The sequence below is a fragment of the Myxocyprinus asiaticus genome, chromosome 35 (assembly GCF_019703515.2).
Source record: "Myxocyprinus asiaticus isolate MX2 ecotype Aquarium Trade chromosome 35, UBuf_Myxa_2, whole genome shotgun sequence".
NCBI classification, from domain to species: Eukaryota; Metazoa; Chordata; class Actinopteri; order Cypriniformes; family Catostomidae; genus Myxocyprinus; species Myxocyprinus asiaticus.
The window spans coordinates 35,139,221-35,156,340 of record NC_059378.1 but is presented as its reverse complement, the minus strand read 5'-3'; the positions used below and the strand labels follow the sequence as shown (position 1 = coordinate 35,156,340).

Genomic DNA, 17,120 nt, shown 5'->3' with positions numbered 1-17,120 from the left:
ATTATGATAATTTACAGCAACAACAACCATAATTCAGCATATAGGAAGCAGAAATTAATAGATGGGACTTTAAATAGATAGGCTTTGCGTGTGCAGAAATAAATTTCACATTTACACATTTATTTACACATTTACTGTAGTAAAAAAATCCTTTTATGATATATTTGCAACGTAAACAATCATTTCTGAATTCTATGTTCATAATTGTCTAGAATACAGAAGTAGCAGGTGTTTAGTATAAAGTTTAGGTATAAATCCATTGATATTTCTCACTTCATGCTGATTTTGCATGAATACTATACTGGTCAGGCGTTCACAAAGTCTCACGAGTTGAAATATTTAAATGCAGACAAAGCTCAAATCGGATCTGAAAATGTTGCATCCGGAGACGGTCGGAACTTCACACAGCCCCCATGCGACTCTTCATTGGCAAGAATGACTTCCGGTCTATCGTCTGTCGTTTGTCAGATGCACTGAAATGGTGGCTTCAGAGACCAAGTTTCAAATCTTGACCTGACATTTGTTTTTTGGTCAGCTAACATGACCATAACAAAAAGATGAAAAGAGAAACAGGCGGCCAATAGCAGAAAAGACAATACAAAATTATTTGTAAATATTACTCACAAGTCAGTGAACTTTCAGCACGTTGTAGCTGAATCACGTACTGAATCATTTGGAGTGGTTTCTTAATCAGTAAAACAGTGACAGAATGACAGAAAGGCTACTTCAGAGAACAAAAATAGAGCTCGAAGTAGAATATTTACCTTCAAACAACTGAAACGAACACTGCATCTTTTAGTTTGACAGTAAATTAAAAAGTCTATTAAATTTAACAACTGCTAGTGTAGCTTTTGAAGGACTTTTAATGACATTTCCACCCTAAAGAGTATCAAACCAGAATACGAAAAAGTAACATGATATTACCATGTCTTGAAATTACATGCTGTGGTAGTACTATGGTATTCTTTGAAGTACCTTGGAGTACCATGAAAATATAGTTTCTGACCAATGTATTTATCAAAGTACCACGATATTACGATACCATCACTGTACCATGGTAACTCCACAGGAGGCTACGTTTTTTGAAAGGGGATTTTGAGAAGGTTGAATAGTACCATGAATAACCAACACACAGCAACTGGCAATATAATTTTTTATAATAAAAACTTTTTTAGATGGTTTGTCTTCTAATAAATAATAATTTGATCAAATTGCAGCTGATTATTTTTAGTATTTAAAATGTATAAATTATATGAACCATGTCTACATATCTCAAAATGCAAAAGCTGGTACTTTACTTCAGATGCTGGCTCTGCAATAGTTGGTTAGTTAGACATGACAGTTTTAATTTACATTCTAATTTTAATCATACTATATGGTTTAATATTTATTCCCCCCATTTTATGTCATTGCCCCACTATTCTTAACAGTCTAGATCTGGACCTGTTTCAGAAACACTCAGCTTTTGTCTGTCTAAATAGTCTGTTTTTAAAACACAAATTTTACTTTGGATCTAATGGACCTTTTCGAAAAACTCACCATTATTTCCCCTTGTGGATTTCGTCTCTCAACATCATATGTTATGAGCAGGTCACCATTCAGCCCATTTTCATCACAACCTTTACATGTGGTCTGCTGATCTCGAGTGGGGTAGAAGGTCACCCATGCCTGAAATTTACGGTTTGGTCATCTGATAAATTAGTTTGAAGTAAAATGAGAACATCTAAACTGTAGTTTTTGTAATCTACTCCTCAGTTGAAGATCTTACATCTTTGTCTGCTCTGGTTGTTTTGATGGCATTGGCCAGGTCATTGGTACTCAGATCTCCTTTCACTTCAAAGAAAGAAATTCCTGGTTTCTCATGGATGTGTACATCAATCTAATGAAAAAAAAAAAAAAAAGATTTAAATATAGATTTATTTAAGCTTATGTAAGTATATAATCATAAATAAATGTACACGTTTTTAACCCTGTATTTTAACCCTGCATCTATCAATCATATATTATCGTCCGATTCCTCTTTGTTTCTTTTCCGACCTTGAAGTCTGCCACTGGCTGCATCGGGCGGGCATTAATGAGTAGCTCATATTTGCCAAGACGACGCTTTAGCAGTTCCTCATAGGTCAACTCAAAGGTCACTTTACTGAGAGAAGCCACTGTAACGGACGTTTTAAAGTCTTCTAAAGTCCTTCCAACAGATCTGAAATAGAAATTGAGACCATTTCATTAATAACTTTGCTATATTCGTAGAATGGAAGTATGGAAGAATGAAATGTTCAGTACTTGACCAGTCCAGCACTTTGTCCTCGTGATACTGCTTGAGTGTACTGCTGCTTAGCTGCTTCTTTTTCCTTAACAACCCCGTCATATGTCTTGCCCTCTATAGTCCTACAGAGAAAGACAGTCACCAGCAGTAAGGTATACACTGCATACTGAGGCTACTTGTGACTTTGATAAAGATGAGATCACAATTTATGACCAATTAATGTAGAAAACCAGTTAATTCCAATGAGTTCACATACTTTTTCTTGCCACTGTAAGTTAAGTATACTAGGTTTCACCTGGTCATTTTTTTTTACTGACCCCTGGTCACTCAACAATTTTTTTAAAAATTAGCCCACGAGTTATGTAAAAAAATTTGAAAATCCCTTTGCTAGAGTGTTCTGAGTGGTTGTCAAAACATAACTTTGTGTTGCTATGGTATTCTTGGGGTCTTCAAGGTTTTTCTGGGTGGTCGCTAGGTGGTTACCCACTGACCCAAACCAAAAGAGCCCACTCGATGGTCTCTATGATATTCTGGACCTGAGATATGGCAGGGGTCCCTAATACAGTGTAAATCTATGGGATTATTTTTGCCATTTTATTGCCAATTTATTACTCTTAAGCGCATCCCAGTGTGTGAGTATGTGAGTTATTATTGAATATGTGAATATGTATTATTGAAAATGGCTTCTTTATCTTTCTCTTCCTGTATCTCTTAGTGTGTAACACCAGTCATATGTACCCACATTCTGAATTTGCTGATAAAGGCATTCTTGGGTATCTTGACCTCAAAATGGACCTCTTGAGATTCATTCAGTGTGTTCACCACACGGCTTGTGATGACTGTGGTGGCATAGCGGCTGGTCACAGTAGAGTTAATGTGGAAGCTGTAAATATCCACGTTTTGTTTCTGTGTTGAGAAATCAAAAGTAAATGTTATGCTCATAAAGCAGAGAATGATTGGCTAGTGCATATTTACTTTTAGCATGGGATTGCTCAAATATTTACTGCTCCAAATAACACAAAGAAAAGGTCTTTGGTCTAAAGGGCAACTACAATTTGATGGTTACACCTCAGTGTAAACTAGTGAGCAACAGAAAATTCAAGTTTTGTTCAGATTGCATTTTTCAGTCAACAGTTGCATTACACAGTAAACATTTTCAAACATTTTCAGCAATGTATCTGGTACATATGCACTTTCATCACAACACTGTTAATTTAGCTTTTTTCTTTTTTAACCCTAAGGTCTTAGTGCAATATTTTAAAATTTTTGACTCAAATCATCACAATTCACATCTTAAAGTGACCTTTGACCCTCACCTTCTTAACAGAAGCTGAAGTGGCAATGATGAGAAAGACGCCCAAGAAAATTAGTCTGACTGCAGTTCGATCCATCATGAACTGCTCAGGAAAACAGACCTCAAAACACACACTGCCTTTATACTCTTTTCCACACAGTGCTATTGGCTATTTTTGACAGGATGCAGAAACCACCCCTTTTGCTATTTGTTTTTGTGAAATGAACCCCACATAAGGTAGAGTTTTGCAGAGTCACAATTTTCAGTAGGCATGTGACATTTTTGTCATTTACAAAGGCATTTTTCCATCTAGTAGCAATAAAGACAGATTATATAATATTTAATGCAAAAACACTATAATTATTGTAATACATTTCAACTAACATTTTGAAATGTACAGTATATTACTATAAATATATACAAATATTAATAAAAATGCATGTGAACACAGATTAATAGTATAGGTACTGTATGTCAATGAGTAAAATTATTAATTAATTATTAAAATTAGTAAGTGATGACATCCCGCTCTAACATTTTGGTGCGCACTCAACCTTACGTGCAGAAGTCATCAAGCCAAAGCCAAATGAGAAAGAGAACTAGCTGGCTGTGATCTGAATAAATCGAGCATAAGCAAAGCTTAACTACTCTGTACCATTTGTAGTGAATCTCAGGTTGACAATTTCCTTTTTTGATGGAGCTTTTGAGAATTCCAGGCTGAAATCTACATTTGTAAATATGCATTCGGTGAGTTCAAATGTTTGCCCTTCAAAACTCACAGAGCTACAAACTAGCTAGCACTATCACTAAGGAAATAGTTTTATGATTACACTTTGACTGTCATTGATGTAATTGGGTTTAGTAAAATGGGATGTAACTCATGGTAAATTTAGTGTTTCATGCACTCACTAAACGGTGTGCAACTCAGTCACTGAAGTTATGGGGAGCTCCTCCAAGGAGTGATGATCTCTGAAGCCCTTTAAAATACAATCACACCAATTTATTGGCAGATAACGGTTGGCATATTGGCCCCATTGCATGCATCATCACTAGCATTTAAGCGAGAACGCACCACAATCTTGTCAGAATTTTCTTCTTCAGGGTCGCAATAACATCTCTCGTGTTCTGGATACCCGAATCTTTGCTTCACTGTTGAAACTGCACACCATTACAGCAAGTGGATTATTTCTACCTCCCTGCCTGTGCTCTGACGGACAGTAAATCCTTTGAACTCTTCCGTGTTTGCTATTATTGTGTGTTTCGGTGAAAAGAAAAGAAAAGAGCCTTTTGCTTAACACCATCTTTATAAAGATGATGTTTTGCAAATGTTTCCACAAGCACATGGAAAGACGAGTGATATATGCCTCTGTCTGATGGGCACAAGCGCTGTTTTTATAAGTGGTGCTTGTTGAAACTGATTGCGTTCATGGTGAATGCATGCAACTCAAGATGCTTGAATTTTCTCTTGGTTCACTTTCATTCTGAAAACCGAAGCCGGTCCCTCTCTGCTTGCTATACTCCTTCTGCAGCTTGAGAAGAAACTCACGAGGGAGGTGTATGAGGACAGGAAATAGAGCACAGAGAGATGAGGATTTGTCGCCGGGCCAGCCTTGCGTGCCTCCTGTTGGGCCTCATGTATTCAGATAGAAGACAAAGGCAGGCCTAAAAGTCAAAAACATTCCTCAAGCCCCCTCCTTCTAAGTCGTAAATCTTACTGATAAAAATCGCGCCAAAATCAAACAAAAGGAGTCCAAAACAGACTACAGATCCATGAAGCCTTGCCCTCTAAAGGATCGAGCTCTCAACTCCTATTGGATGAGGCACACAACAGAACGTCCCTCAAACATGACATCATCAGGACTTAAAATAATTCTGAAATGCTTCCAAAGTGGCTTCCAGCGACTTAGTTCAACGAATACGGAAGTAGCTTTTTGCTGCTCTCCGGTGCAACCTCGTGGCATAAGGAAGTAATGTCCGACTTGAAACTGTAGCCATACAATCTCCATCTCGCTGGACGAGTTGAGATTACTCTGTGTTCAACCGAACACAAACGGATCCGAAGGAGACCGCCGAGCAATTCGCATCTTCATCCGTTGGCCTACAGAAGTGAAGAGATTAAAGATTTCTCTTCCATCTTCAATCAAGTCGACATTTCTGAGTTCGTACCGCCCTCTGAGAATGAACAGCCGTACCGCCCTCTGAGAATCAACAGCCGTACCGGCCGCCGACAATCAACAGCCGTACCGCCCGCCGACAGCGCGAGGAAACGACCTCTCGTCATCACACAAGCCTCAAGGAACCGGGTCAAAGTTAAAGGACGGAGGAAAACACATTCTACCTGTGTCCTCATGCGATTCAAGTAAGAGGTTTACGTCTGGGCAGAGATAGAATATTATAGCGTGTTATTCTTGTGTTTCAAGGTTTTTGCTTGTACAGTTTACGGACCGCCATGTCCGCTAATTATTAATACTCAGGGTATTAATTATCACGAATTTGTTTTGCTGTATTGTAGTCCAACCAAATTGGACTGTTGTGCATTTTCGCCGTTTTCGCCATTGCGGGTGAGACAGCAACTGAGTTCATCCATTAAAGAGTCAAATAACAAGGGACTTTTACGAGCCCCGCTCGTAAAACCGCGTCTCTGAGTGATGAACACGGCTGCTTTATCTCCAGCTATCGCGAAATCAGCTTTCGGGCTGTCACTTAATCATCTCTCTCTCTCTCTCTCTCTCTCTCTCTCACTAACCACACTGACACACACACACACACACTGTCACACACACACCTTATGTGTTATAGGATTATTTTTATTTCCATATCTAATCATATCACTGTTTAGTTTGTAGTTGTAAGTCGGAAGTTTATTGACTGCATTGTATTAATTATTAATTGATATTACTGCATAAATAAACTTTTCTTTATATTACAAAGAGAAGTGTTTTGGTTTGTTTTGCATACGCCTGTGTCGTGCTGACGAGATGTCAGTGCTCGGATTCAAACCTTCATTCATTGTTTTTTTATTCGAAAATCGATATTCTTCGGATGTCGATTTTCCTAAGAAAACAATCTAATATTGAGACTGTTTTAATATTCGGTTATTAGTCCCTGATTTCAGGGTGGTGCCCCGTCAATGTTAATCCTTATTAATATTCTATTGATTTTTGATAATTGACAATTATCTTTGATTGAATTAGAATGATCAATAAGCTAGTGTTCATTTTAATGTTTCATCGATGTTAACAATTGATAAGTGTTGATTTTAAAGGATTAAAAAAAAAGCTAACATTGATTCTCATCAATGTTCTATTGATTTTAATAATTAATAATTATCTTTGATAATTATTAATTATTGCTAATAACCAAACTTGCTCCTAAACGTAGTGCACTACATTTACTGGAGTCCCATATGAGGTTTTAATGAGTTAGATCCAATTAATTAATTTAAATATTGATTAATAACTACAGAAATAATTACCAATTATTTCTGATAGTAACACTGATCTAAACAACCAGTAAAGCCCTACACTCCTCTCCTCCATATCAAGTGGCTTCGCTGTTCAGTGCGAGCACTGTTATAGCCCATGCAGACACAGCACTCGCAGAAACTGATTGTGTTCATTGGGCCTCATTCATGAAACTTTCGTAAATATAAGAGTAAATTCGAAGTAATGCAAGGCAATAATGATCATCAGCCAACTTTCCACCAGCCAAATACAGAATATTCCAGCTTTAAATACGGGACTTTTTTTTCCAAAAAAAAAAAGCGTGAGACACTGCACAAAAGTTAAAGATGTCCACCTAGAGCTTGTTTACATAAAAAAGCAATTGAAAAACTGCACGGACAGATGCGTTCGGCCCTAATATGCTCTAAATCAGGGGTTTTCAAAGTGTGGGGCGTGCTAGGGCATGTCAGGGGAGGTGCGGAGTGTGGTAAAAAAAATTATTAAAGAGTTCATATATATATATATATATATATATATATATATATATATATATATATATATATATGGTTGGGAAGGTTACTTTTGAAATGCATTCCAATACAGATTACAGACTACATGCTGTAAAATGTAATTTGTAATGTATTCCATTATATTACTCAAGGTCAGTAACATATTCTAAATACTTTGGATACTTGTTCAGCACTGGTACATTTTTTTCACTTGTTTTGACTAGTCAACTCTGCCAGTACAGTAAGACAAAATACACATGTTAGAAATACATTCTCTGTAAAACCTAAATATTTTATGCAGTGTTGTTTCTAAATCAAGATTAATCAAATTGATCTTGTTTTAAGGAGTTTTAGATATTTTTACAGGAAAACAATACAAAAATTATCAATTATCTTACTAGAAAAAAGAAATTATGATCCAACGTGAACTTTCTTGATAAAAAAATGGTCTGGTAACATGCATGTAAAATGGCTAGAAATAGCATTTTAGCTTAGCGTAAAGCTGACAATTTACACAAGGTTTATTTCTATTTCTTCTGCTCCAATCTTACTTCAAACTTACTTCTCTGTCTGCTCATATGAATGTAACACATCATAAAAAAGTGTTACATTCAAATACTGTTCAAATGCACTTTGGATCGCATCATTTATATGTATAAATGTTTTCCATCTGAAAGGACTAAATATTAAATGAAACAAATGACAATAAAATGCAAAGTAATCTCTTCAGTAATCAAAATACTTTGTGAATGTAACTGAATTCTAATTACCAATGGTTTAAATTGTAACTGTAGTGGAATACAGTTACTTATATTTTGTATTTTAAATACGTAATCCCGTTACATGTGTTCCATTACTCCCCAACACTGTATACTGTGTGTATATATACAGGTGCTGGTCATATAATTAGAATATCATCAAAAAGTTGATTTATTTCACTAATTCCATTCAAAAAGTGAAACTTTTATATTCATTCATTACACACAGACTGATATATTTCAAATGTTTATTTCTTTTAATTTTGATGATTATAACTGACAACTAAGGAAAATCCCAAATTCAGTATCTCAGAAAATTAGAATATTGTGAAAAGGTTCAATATTGAAGACACCTGGTGCCACACTCTAATCAGCTAATTAACTCAAAACACCTGCAAAGGCCTTTAAATGGTCTCTCAGTCTAGTTCTGTACGCTACACAATCATGGGGAAGACTGCTGACTTGACAGTTGTCCAAAAGACGACCATTGACACGTTGCACAAGGAGGGCAAGACACAAAAGGTCATTGCAAAAGAGGCTGGCTGTTCACAGAGCTCTGTGTCCAAGCACATTAATAGAGAGGCGAAGGGAAGGAAAAGATGTGGTAGAAAAAAGTGTACAAGCAATAGGGATAACCGCACCCTGGAAAGGATTGTGAAACAAAACCCATTCAAAAATGTGGGGGAGAACCACTACGCACAGACGTATGCAAGACATGGGTTTCAGCTGTCGCATTCCTTGTGTCAAGCCACTCTTGAACAACAGACAGCGTCTGAAGCGTCTCACCTGGGCTAAAGACAAAAAGGACTGGACTGCTGCTGAGTGGTCCAAAGTTATGTTCTCTGATGAAAGTAAATTTTGCATTTCCTTTGAAAATCAGGGTCCCAGAGTCTGGAGGAAGAGAGGACAGGCACACAATCCACGTTGCTTGAGGTCCAGTGTAAAGTTTCCACAGTCAGTGATGGTTTGGGGTGCCATGTCATCTGCTGGTGTTGGTCCACTGTGTTTTCTGAGGTCCAAGGTCAACGCAGCCGTATACCAGGAAGTTTTAGAGCACTTCATGCTTCCTGCTGCTGACCAACTTTATGGAGATGCAGATTTCATTTTCCAACAGGACTTGGCACCTGCACACAGTGCCAAAGCAACCAGTATCTGGTTTAAGGACCATGGTATCCCTGTTCTTAATTGGCCAGCCTGACCTTAACCCCATAGAAAATCTATGGGGTATTGTGAAGAGGAAGATGCGATATGCCAGACCCAACAATGCAGAAGAGCTGAAGGCCACTATCAGAGCAACCTGGGCTCTCATAACACCTGAGCAGTGCCACAGACTGATCGACTCCATGCCACGCCGCATTGCTGCAGTAATTCAGGCAAAAGGAGCCCCAACTAAGTATTGAGTGCTGTACATGCTCATACTTTTCATGTTCATACTTTTCAGTTGGCCAAGATTTCTAAAAATCCTTTCTTTGTATTGGTCTTAAGTAATATTCTAATTTTCTGAGATACTGAATTTGGGATTTTCCTTAGTTGTCAGTTGTAATCATCAAAATTAAAAGAAATAAACATTTGAAATAGATCAGTCTGTGTGTAATGAATGAATATAATATACAAGTTTCACTTTTTGAATGGAATTAGTGAAATAAATCAACTTTTTGATGATATTCTAATTATATGACCAGCACCTGTGTATATATATAATGTATGTATTGTGTTTAACTATTATATTATAGTTGAAAATATGAAAATAAAAGGCCAAAAAAAAAAAAAAAAGATTTATCAAGAATCTTTGAGAAGATTCTCTGATATTTGTCAAGCAACCAATAAAGCAGACGTGACGTATTAGTCTGTAATTACAATGGAGTGTTTTCTGAGACCACCAAATTTGAATCCTTCAGTTTCAGGGGTCAAACCCAAAAGACGACGATATGATGAGCAGTATTTAAGTTTAGGATTTACATGGACAGGATCAGTTGATGCACCACGACCTTTATGTGTCATTTGTCAGGAGATTTTAGCTAATGACAGCATGTGACCTGCTAAACTCCACAAACACCTTGACACTAAGCATGCTGAGGTAGCGGGAAAACCTCCTAAGAAAACTTCAAGCCGTTCAAGGTCGGAAAAAATTATAAATGTAAAGGCCACTGAAGCGTCATATCATGTTGTGCTGCGTATTGCTCAGGCAGGCAAAGCACATAACATCGGAGAGACATTGATTCTGCCGGCAGCTAAAGATATGTTCCTTTATTTTTTAGTAAAAACATTTTATTGATTCATATATTAAACAAAGAAAAGCAAAACATATAAAAACAGAATCAATACTTAACCACACTATTACCCCCCACTCCCAATCCCCAACCCCACCCCGACCCCAACAACACCCCAGTGGTCACACATGATTATAGACACACAAAAAAACAAAAACAAAATAAAAAAATAATATAATAATCGCACACATTAACCACTACACCTCTCTCTCCACTGCCCCTCCCCGAGAGCCCTCCAGAAACACCAGATATTTGCCCCATTTCCCCACAAACAAGTCCAAATTCTCCAGTCTTCTAGATGACCCTTCTTCAAAAGCCACCACCCTCCCCATCTCCAAGCACCACTCCTGAAATGGGGGTGCTCCAGCTGACTTCCATCCCCTTAAAACTATTTGTCTGGTGATCATGATGCTGGTTAGTGCCCAATATATCACACATAAAACTCTGAACCTTCAACCAAAATTCTTGGATCTTAACACACCACCAAAAGACATGGGTTATGTCTCCATCTTCTGATTGACGTCGCCAGCAGGTGGGTGTGTCTTTTATACTAAGCCTATACAATCTAGAGGGGGTCCAATAGAATCGATGTAAAATCTTGAATTGCATAAGGTGCACCCTTGCATCTCTAGATGCAGACTTGACATTTTTTTAAATCCTAGCCCACACTCCCTCCTCCAATACCAAGTTTAAATCTTTCTCCCATAATCTTTTGATAGAAGTTAAAGCTCCATCCCCCTGAATCTGAATTAACAGGGAGAAATACACTAATGCCTCATTACCTTTTCCAAAAGCATTAATCACCACTCCCAGAGTGTCTGCCGCTTTTGGGGGGTGTATGCTACTCCCAAAAATAGTACACAGCAGGTGGCACAGCTGTAAATACCTAAAAAAAAAACTGAGATCTGGGAATCCCAAAATGTTGGACCAAATTTTCAAAGGATCTCAACACTCCACTCTCATATAGGTCACCGAGTGTAGCAACTTCCCTCACAATCCACTCTGACCAGCAGAAAGGGGACTTATTAATACATAATTTGGGGTTCAGCCATATGCTCAAGGAAACATTTAAATAAATGTCAGAATTAAACACTCTGGACACTTTTGTGCAAGTGCGAGATAACGGGGTGTAACTTAACTTCTCCGGTTAGTTTGATAAAAAGGCTTTTCAATGGCAAAATAGGGGCAAGAACTTCCTGTTCAATACAAAACCAGGGAGAGGCTCTCTCAGGTGGAAGTGACCAGTAAGCCAAACGTCTGAGACCAAATGCATAATAATAAAACAAAATCTTGGGTAGGCCTAGCCCACCTTTGTCAATCGGCCTATGCAGCTTACTGAAATGTAATCTGGGACATTTACCATTCCAAATGAAGGACTTTGCTATGCTATCAAATTGCTTGAAATAAGAGGGGGGGACATCTATAGGGAGAGACTGTAGCAGGTAGTTGAATTTTGGAATACAATTCATTTTAATAACATTAACTTTCCCAATCATCAATAAATGTAATGAAGCCCACCTGCCCAAATCGCTCGAAAACCTTTTTATTAAAGGGTCAAAATTAACTAACTAAATCACACAAATTTGCTGGGAATAAAATACCCAAATACTTAATGCCCTGTTTGGGCCACTGAAAGGCCATTACCGGGCAGTAAGCTGTCAGAGCCAAAGCTTCGGATTTAGACCAATTAACTCTGTATCCCAAGAACTTAATAATTGAGGAATATTCCTTAATAAAAGGAATTAATAATTCTTTGGAGGCAAGGCATAGATCTAGTAGGGTCGGAGACGAACTATAAAATATCATCTGTGTAAAGCAAAAGCTTATGCGCCATACCTCCCATCACCACCCCTGGAAAATCATCTTCCTTTCTTATCGCAGCTGCTGATGGTTCCAGGGCAAGACAGAACTATAATGGGCAAAGAGGGCAACCCTGCCGGGTGCCCCTATCAAGAGTAAAATAATCTGAAATGAATCCATTGTTTGTACCGCCGCTACCGGGTGTCTATAAATCTGTATATCCAAAGTATTCCCGAAAACATATATTTCCAAAATCTTAAAAAGATTATCCCATTCTAACATATCAAACGCCTTTTCAGCATCAAGTGAGATGGCAGCGACCAGGGTCTGATCATTCACCACTGACCACATGATATTGATGAAATGCCTAATGTTATCAGAAGAGCAGCGGCCCAAATAAACCCCACCTGATCTATATGTATAAGAGATGTCATAACTTTACTTAATTGGTTAGCCAAAATGTTTGAAAATATTTTTACGTCTAGCTAGATCAGGGAAATTGGACAGTAACTCTTACACTCACTTGGATCTTTGTCCTTTTTAAGAATTAGACTGATCCGAGCTTGTGTCATGGTTGGCGGAACTTCCCTATCTGTCACTCACTCGACGTTGTGTCGATGTAGTGACACTAGGGGTCACTCTTGGGAGCTCGAGACACCTCTGGTCTTTGATAAAAGGCCAATGAAAATTGGTGAGTGGTATTTGCATGCCACTCCCCCGGACATACGGGTATAAAAGGAGCTGGTATGCAACCACTCATTCAGATTTTCTCTTCGGAGCTGAACGGTCATGCTCACTGAGCTGAATTCCCACGACTGTTCATTCACCTCTGCTGGATCTGATGGCGCATTTCAGCGGCTTCTCCCTCCTCTGCACTGGTGCACTGCAGAGAATGCCCCTGGGCGCTTCGGCAGAAATAAAAGAGTATATTTCTCTAAAAGAGTATATTTCTCTAAAAGAGCGGCACACACGGAACATCTTTTCAAAGATGAGTCTTTCTAAAGATGCTTTTCCAATTGTGTGTTATTCTTGGTTGCGCTCGTTATCTCTCGCCTTCTGACGGTCACGATCACTGTCTTTTGTGTCTGGGCATTGCTCACGCGGAGACAGCGTTCGTGGATGGTCATGTTCTCATTGCGAGGACATGTCCAAAGCAACGTTGCGGTCGCAGCTCACCTTCGTAAGAAAGCAAGCTTACGCCTCGGTCTTTTTACCCATGAGTATGAGGCCAGCACGGCTAGCACTTGGGGACCCCAATGGGACCACCTCTGCCGGGTATCCCCCCGCGGACCTCCCATTCCCCAGCACGCTCGTCTGCCCCGATCAGGCTTCCGGATGAGTCTGCCGGCTCGTCTCACGGTGAGTTCGATCTCTTATTCGGAGCCCACGAAAGAGATGAGCTCTCGAGCGCAGCATCGGAGAGCGGGCTCATCCAGTCAGAAGCCTCAGCTGGGCTCCTCCCTTCGGGGATGATTGCCCAGTCATAGGCTGATGCGAAGACGACGACATGCTTCCCCGGGCAGCCGCGAGCATCGGCTAGAGTGGAACCCTCTGCTCTTCCCTGAACCCTCGCGGCTTGGTGATTGGTTCCTGGGCTCGCGGTGCCGCTCAAAGCCACGCCCTGCCCCCGTTCCTTTCTTCCCGGAAGTGCATGAAGAGCTGACAAGGTCACGGGAGGCACTTTTTACTGCCCGGTCCCGATCTTTTCAGCTTCCCTGCCCTCACTACCCTTGATGGTGCGGCGGCCAAGGGCTATTCGGCAATCAACTGGTGGATAAAGGCGCTCACGGTGCACCTATGCCCGCAGAGCGCCGCCACCTGGCACGGGTGCCCAAAGCCCCCGTCCAAGACCTGTAGGTTTACATCATCTCTGACGGCCAAGGCCTACGGTGCCACTGGACAAGCCGCCTCTTCCCTGCACGCCATGGCTCTCCTGCAAGTCCGCCAAGGCTTTAAAGGAACTGCACGAGGGTAGTTCCGCCCCGGGATTGATGCAGGAACTGCGCTCGGCGACCGACCTCACTCTCCGAGTGACGGAGGTCACGCCGCGGTCTCTCGGGCAGACGATGGCCACACTAGTGGTCCAGGAGCGCCACCTTTGGCTCAACCTGGTCGAGATGGGCGAGGCCGACAAGACACGGTTCATTGCTGCCCCCATTTCCCAGGCTGGCCTATTCGGCGACACCATTGAGGACTTTTCCCAGCAGTTCTCGATGGTGGAGCAATAGACGGATGCTAGCCAGCATATCCTGCCCCGGCGCAGCTCAAGATCCCGCACCCCATCTACTCATCGCCAAGGGCGTCCCCCTGCGGTGACTGCACCGGCTCCACCGCAGCCCGCCCCTTCGACCCGGCCCGGTGTGGAGCCCACCGCAGGAAGCAGACGCCACCCGTCTCGCAGCCGGCCAGAAACCGTGAAAGGCTTCAAAGCGCCCTTGAGACGGGCGACCCAGGGACAACGAAACCCGCTGCTCTGCAGCAGGTAAGCAGATCTCTCCATCTTTTTGTTACCTTTTGCATTTAATTGCACTGCATGCCCAAGTGGCTGCAGTACTCAAGAGCTCAGCAAGAGCGGTTTCCTTGTTCCCTGGGTCACATATCCGGTGTGCACGGCCGTCATCACGACCACCACTCTATTTGGCAGGTTTGGCACTCCAGTGGCGGTCTCCTGCCCCTGAGCGCCCAGCTGTGGCACAAATCCGCCCCCGATGTGACAGTCTCCACGGGTCACGAGGACAGGCCTCTTCCTCCCCCATCCCAGGCTGTTCCGGGGGTGGTCACAAGGAGCCAGGTAAGTGCTTCGATGTCCTTAGACTCAGCACGGCCACAACGTGGTGCCACACCTGCCGGTACGTCCGATGACGTTGTCCCTTTGGTCCCCCTTGCGCGGAACTTGAACGCATGGTTTGCGCTTTCCAATCCGTCGCGAGGGCTGGTCCGGACCGTACGACTTGTCTACGCGATTCACTTCGCAGATCAGCGGTGTCCACTTCACCTTGATGAAGGACGAAAATGCTGCTACCTTGTGCGGAGATCGCTACCCTCCTACGGAAGTGCGCGATAGAACCTGTCCCTCCAGCCGAGATGAAGTAGGGGTTTTTCAGCCCCTACTTCATTGTACCGAAAAAAGGCGGTGGGTTGCGGCCAATCTTGGACCTGTGAGTACTGAACTAGGCTTTACACAGACTCCCGTTCAAGATGCCGACGCAAAAACGCATTCTGGTGAGCGTCTGGCATCAAGATTGGTTCGAGGCGGTAGACCTGAAGGATGCATACTTCCACGTCTTGATCCTTCCTCGACACAGATCCTTCCTGCGGTTTGCATTCGAGGGTCAGGCGTATCAGTACAAAGTCCTCCCTTTTGGCCTGTCCCTGTCTCCTCGCATCTTCACCAAGGTCGCAGAGGCTGCCCTTGCCCTGTTAAGGGAGGTGGGCATTCGCATTCTCAACTATCTCGACGACTGGCTAATCCTAGCTCAATCTCGAAACATGTTGTGCGCACACAGGGACCTGGTGCTCTCACACCTCAGCCGACTAGGGCTTCGGGTCAACTGGGAAAAGAGCAAGCTCCTCCCAGTTCAGAGCATCTCTTTTCTTGGTTTGGAGTTGGACTCAGTCTCCTTGACGGCGCACCTTACGAACAAGCATGCCCAGTTGGTACTGGCCTGTTTGAAGGCGTTCAAACAAAAACAGCAGTTCCACTGAAACTTTTTCAGAGGCTCCTGGGGCATATGGCATCCTCGGCAGTGGCCACCCCGTTCGGGTTGATGCATATGAGGCCGCTTCAGCACTGGCTCCAGAGTCAAGTCCCGAGATGGGCATGGCGCCACGGGACAGGTTGTGTGGTCATCATGCCGGTCTGTCACTGTCTTTTCAGCCCTTGGACCGACCTCTCGTTTCTATGGGCAGGCGTTCCTCTAGGCACAGCGAGGCTGGGGTGCTGTTTGCAACGGGCACGCAGCCGTCGGCCTCTGGACGGGTCCACGACTGCATTGGAACTTCAACTGCCTCGAGTTGTTGGCTATTCTGCTCACCCTGTGGAGGTTTTGGCCGTTGATCCAGGGCAAGCACGTGTTAGTCCAGACAGACAGCACGACGACGGTAGCATATGTCAACCGCCAAGGCGGTCTGCGCTCTCGTTGTATGTCACAACTCGCCCGTCGTCTCCTCCTCTGGAGTCAGCAGCACTTTAAGTCGCTGCAAACCACTCACATCCCGGGCAACCTCAACACTACAGCGGATGCGCTGTCATGACAGGTTACCCTCAGGGGAGAGTGGAGACTCCACCCTCAGGTGGCCCAGCTGACTTGGAGTGGATTTGACAGGCACAGGTGCACCTGTTCGCCTCCCAAGAATCCTCCCCACTGCCCGCTCTGGTATGCCCTGACCGAGACCCCCTTGGCATAAACACGCTGGCACACAGCTGGCCCCCTGGCATGGGCAAATATGCATTTTCCCCTGTAGTCCTCGTGGTAGACACGATCACTCAGGCTAGGGCCCGCTCTACAAGGCGCCTGTATGCCTTTAAGTGGCGTCTGTTCGCTAAGTGGTGTTCTTCCCGTCGGGAAGACCCCAGAGATGCGCAGTCAGATCAGTGCTTTCTTTCCTGCAGGAGAGGCTGGAAGGGAGGCTGTCCCCTTCCACCTTGAAGGTGTACGTTGCCGCCATAGCAGCTCACCACGACGCAGTCGACGGTAAGTCCTTAGGAAAGCACGACCTGATCATCAGGTTCCTAAGAGCCGCCAGGAGGCTGAATCCATCCAGACCGCGCCTCGTTCCC

The 17,120-nt window shown here is 42.5% G+C and overlaps 1 protein-coding gene across 3 annotated transcripts in view; it reads right to left on the bottom strand.

Annotated features, from left to right (window-relative positions):
* LOC127426076 (inter-alpha-trypsin inhibitor heavy chain H3-like) overlaps nucleotides 1-3,666 on the bottom strand; it is an 86,798-nt gene extending 83,132 nt beyond the window's left edge. For all 3 annotated transcript variants that reach the window (XM_051672579.1, XM_051672580.1, XM_051672581.1), the window contains exons 1-6: nucleotides 3,583-3,666; nucleotides 3,009-3,172; nucleotides 2,284-2,388; nucleotides 2,038-2,200; nucleotides 1,769-1,879; nucleotides 1,540-1,668 (exon numbers count right to left, since the gene is read on the bottom strand). In XM_051672579.1, coding sequence (XP_051528539.1) covers nucleotides 1,540-1,668; nucleotides 1,769-1,879; nucleotides 2,038-2,200; nucleotides 2,284-2,388; nucleotides 3,009-3,172; nucleotides 3,583-3,660 — 750 coding nt within the window. In that variant the 5' untranslated portion in view covers nucleotides 3,661-3,666. The remainder of the gene's footprint in view (nucleotides 1-1,539; nucleotides 1,669-1,768; nucleotides 1,880-2,037; nucleotides 2,201-2,283; nucleotides 2,389-3,008; nucleotides 3,173-3,582) is intronic.
* Nucleotides 3,667-17,120: the final 13,454 nt, after the last annotated feature.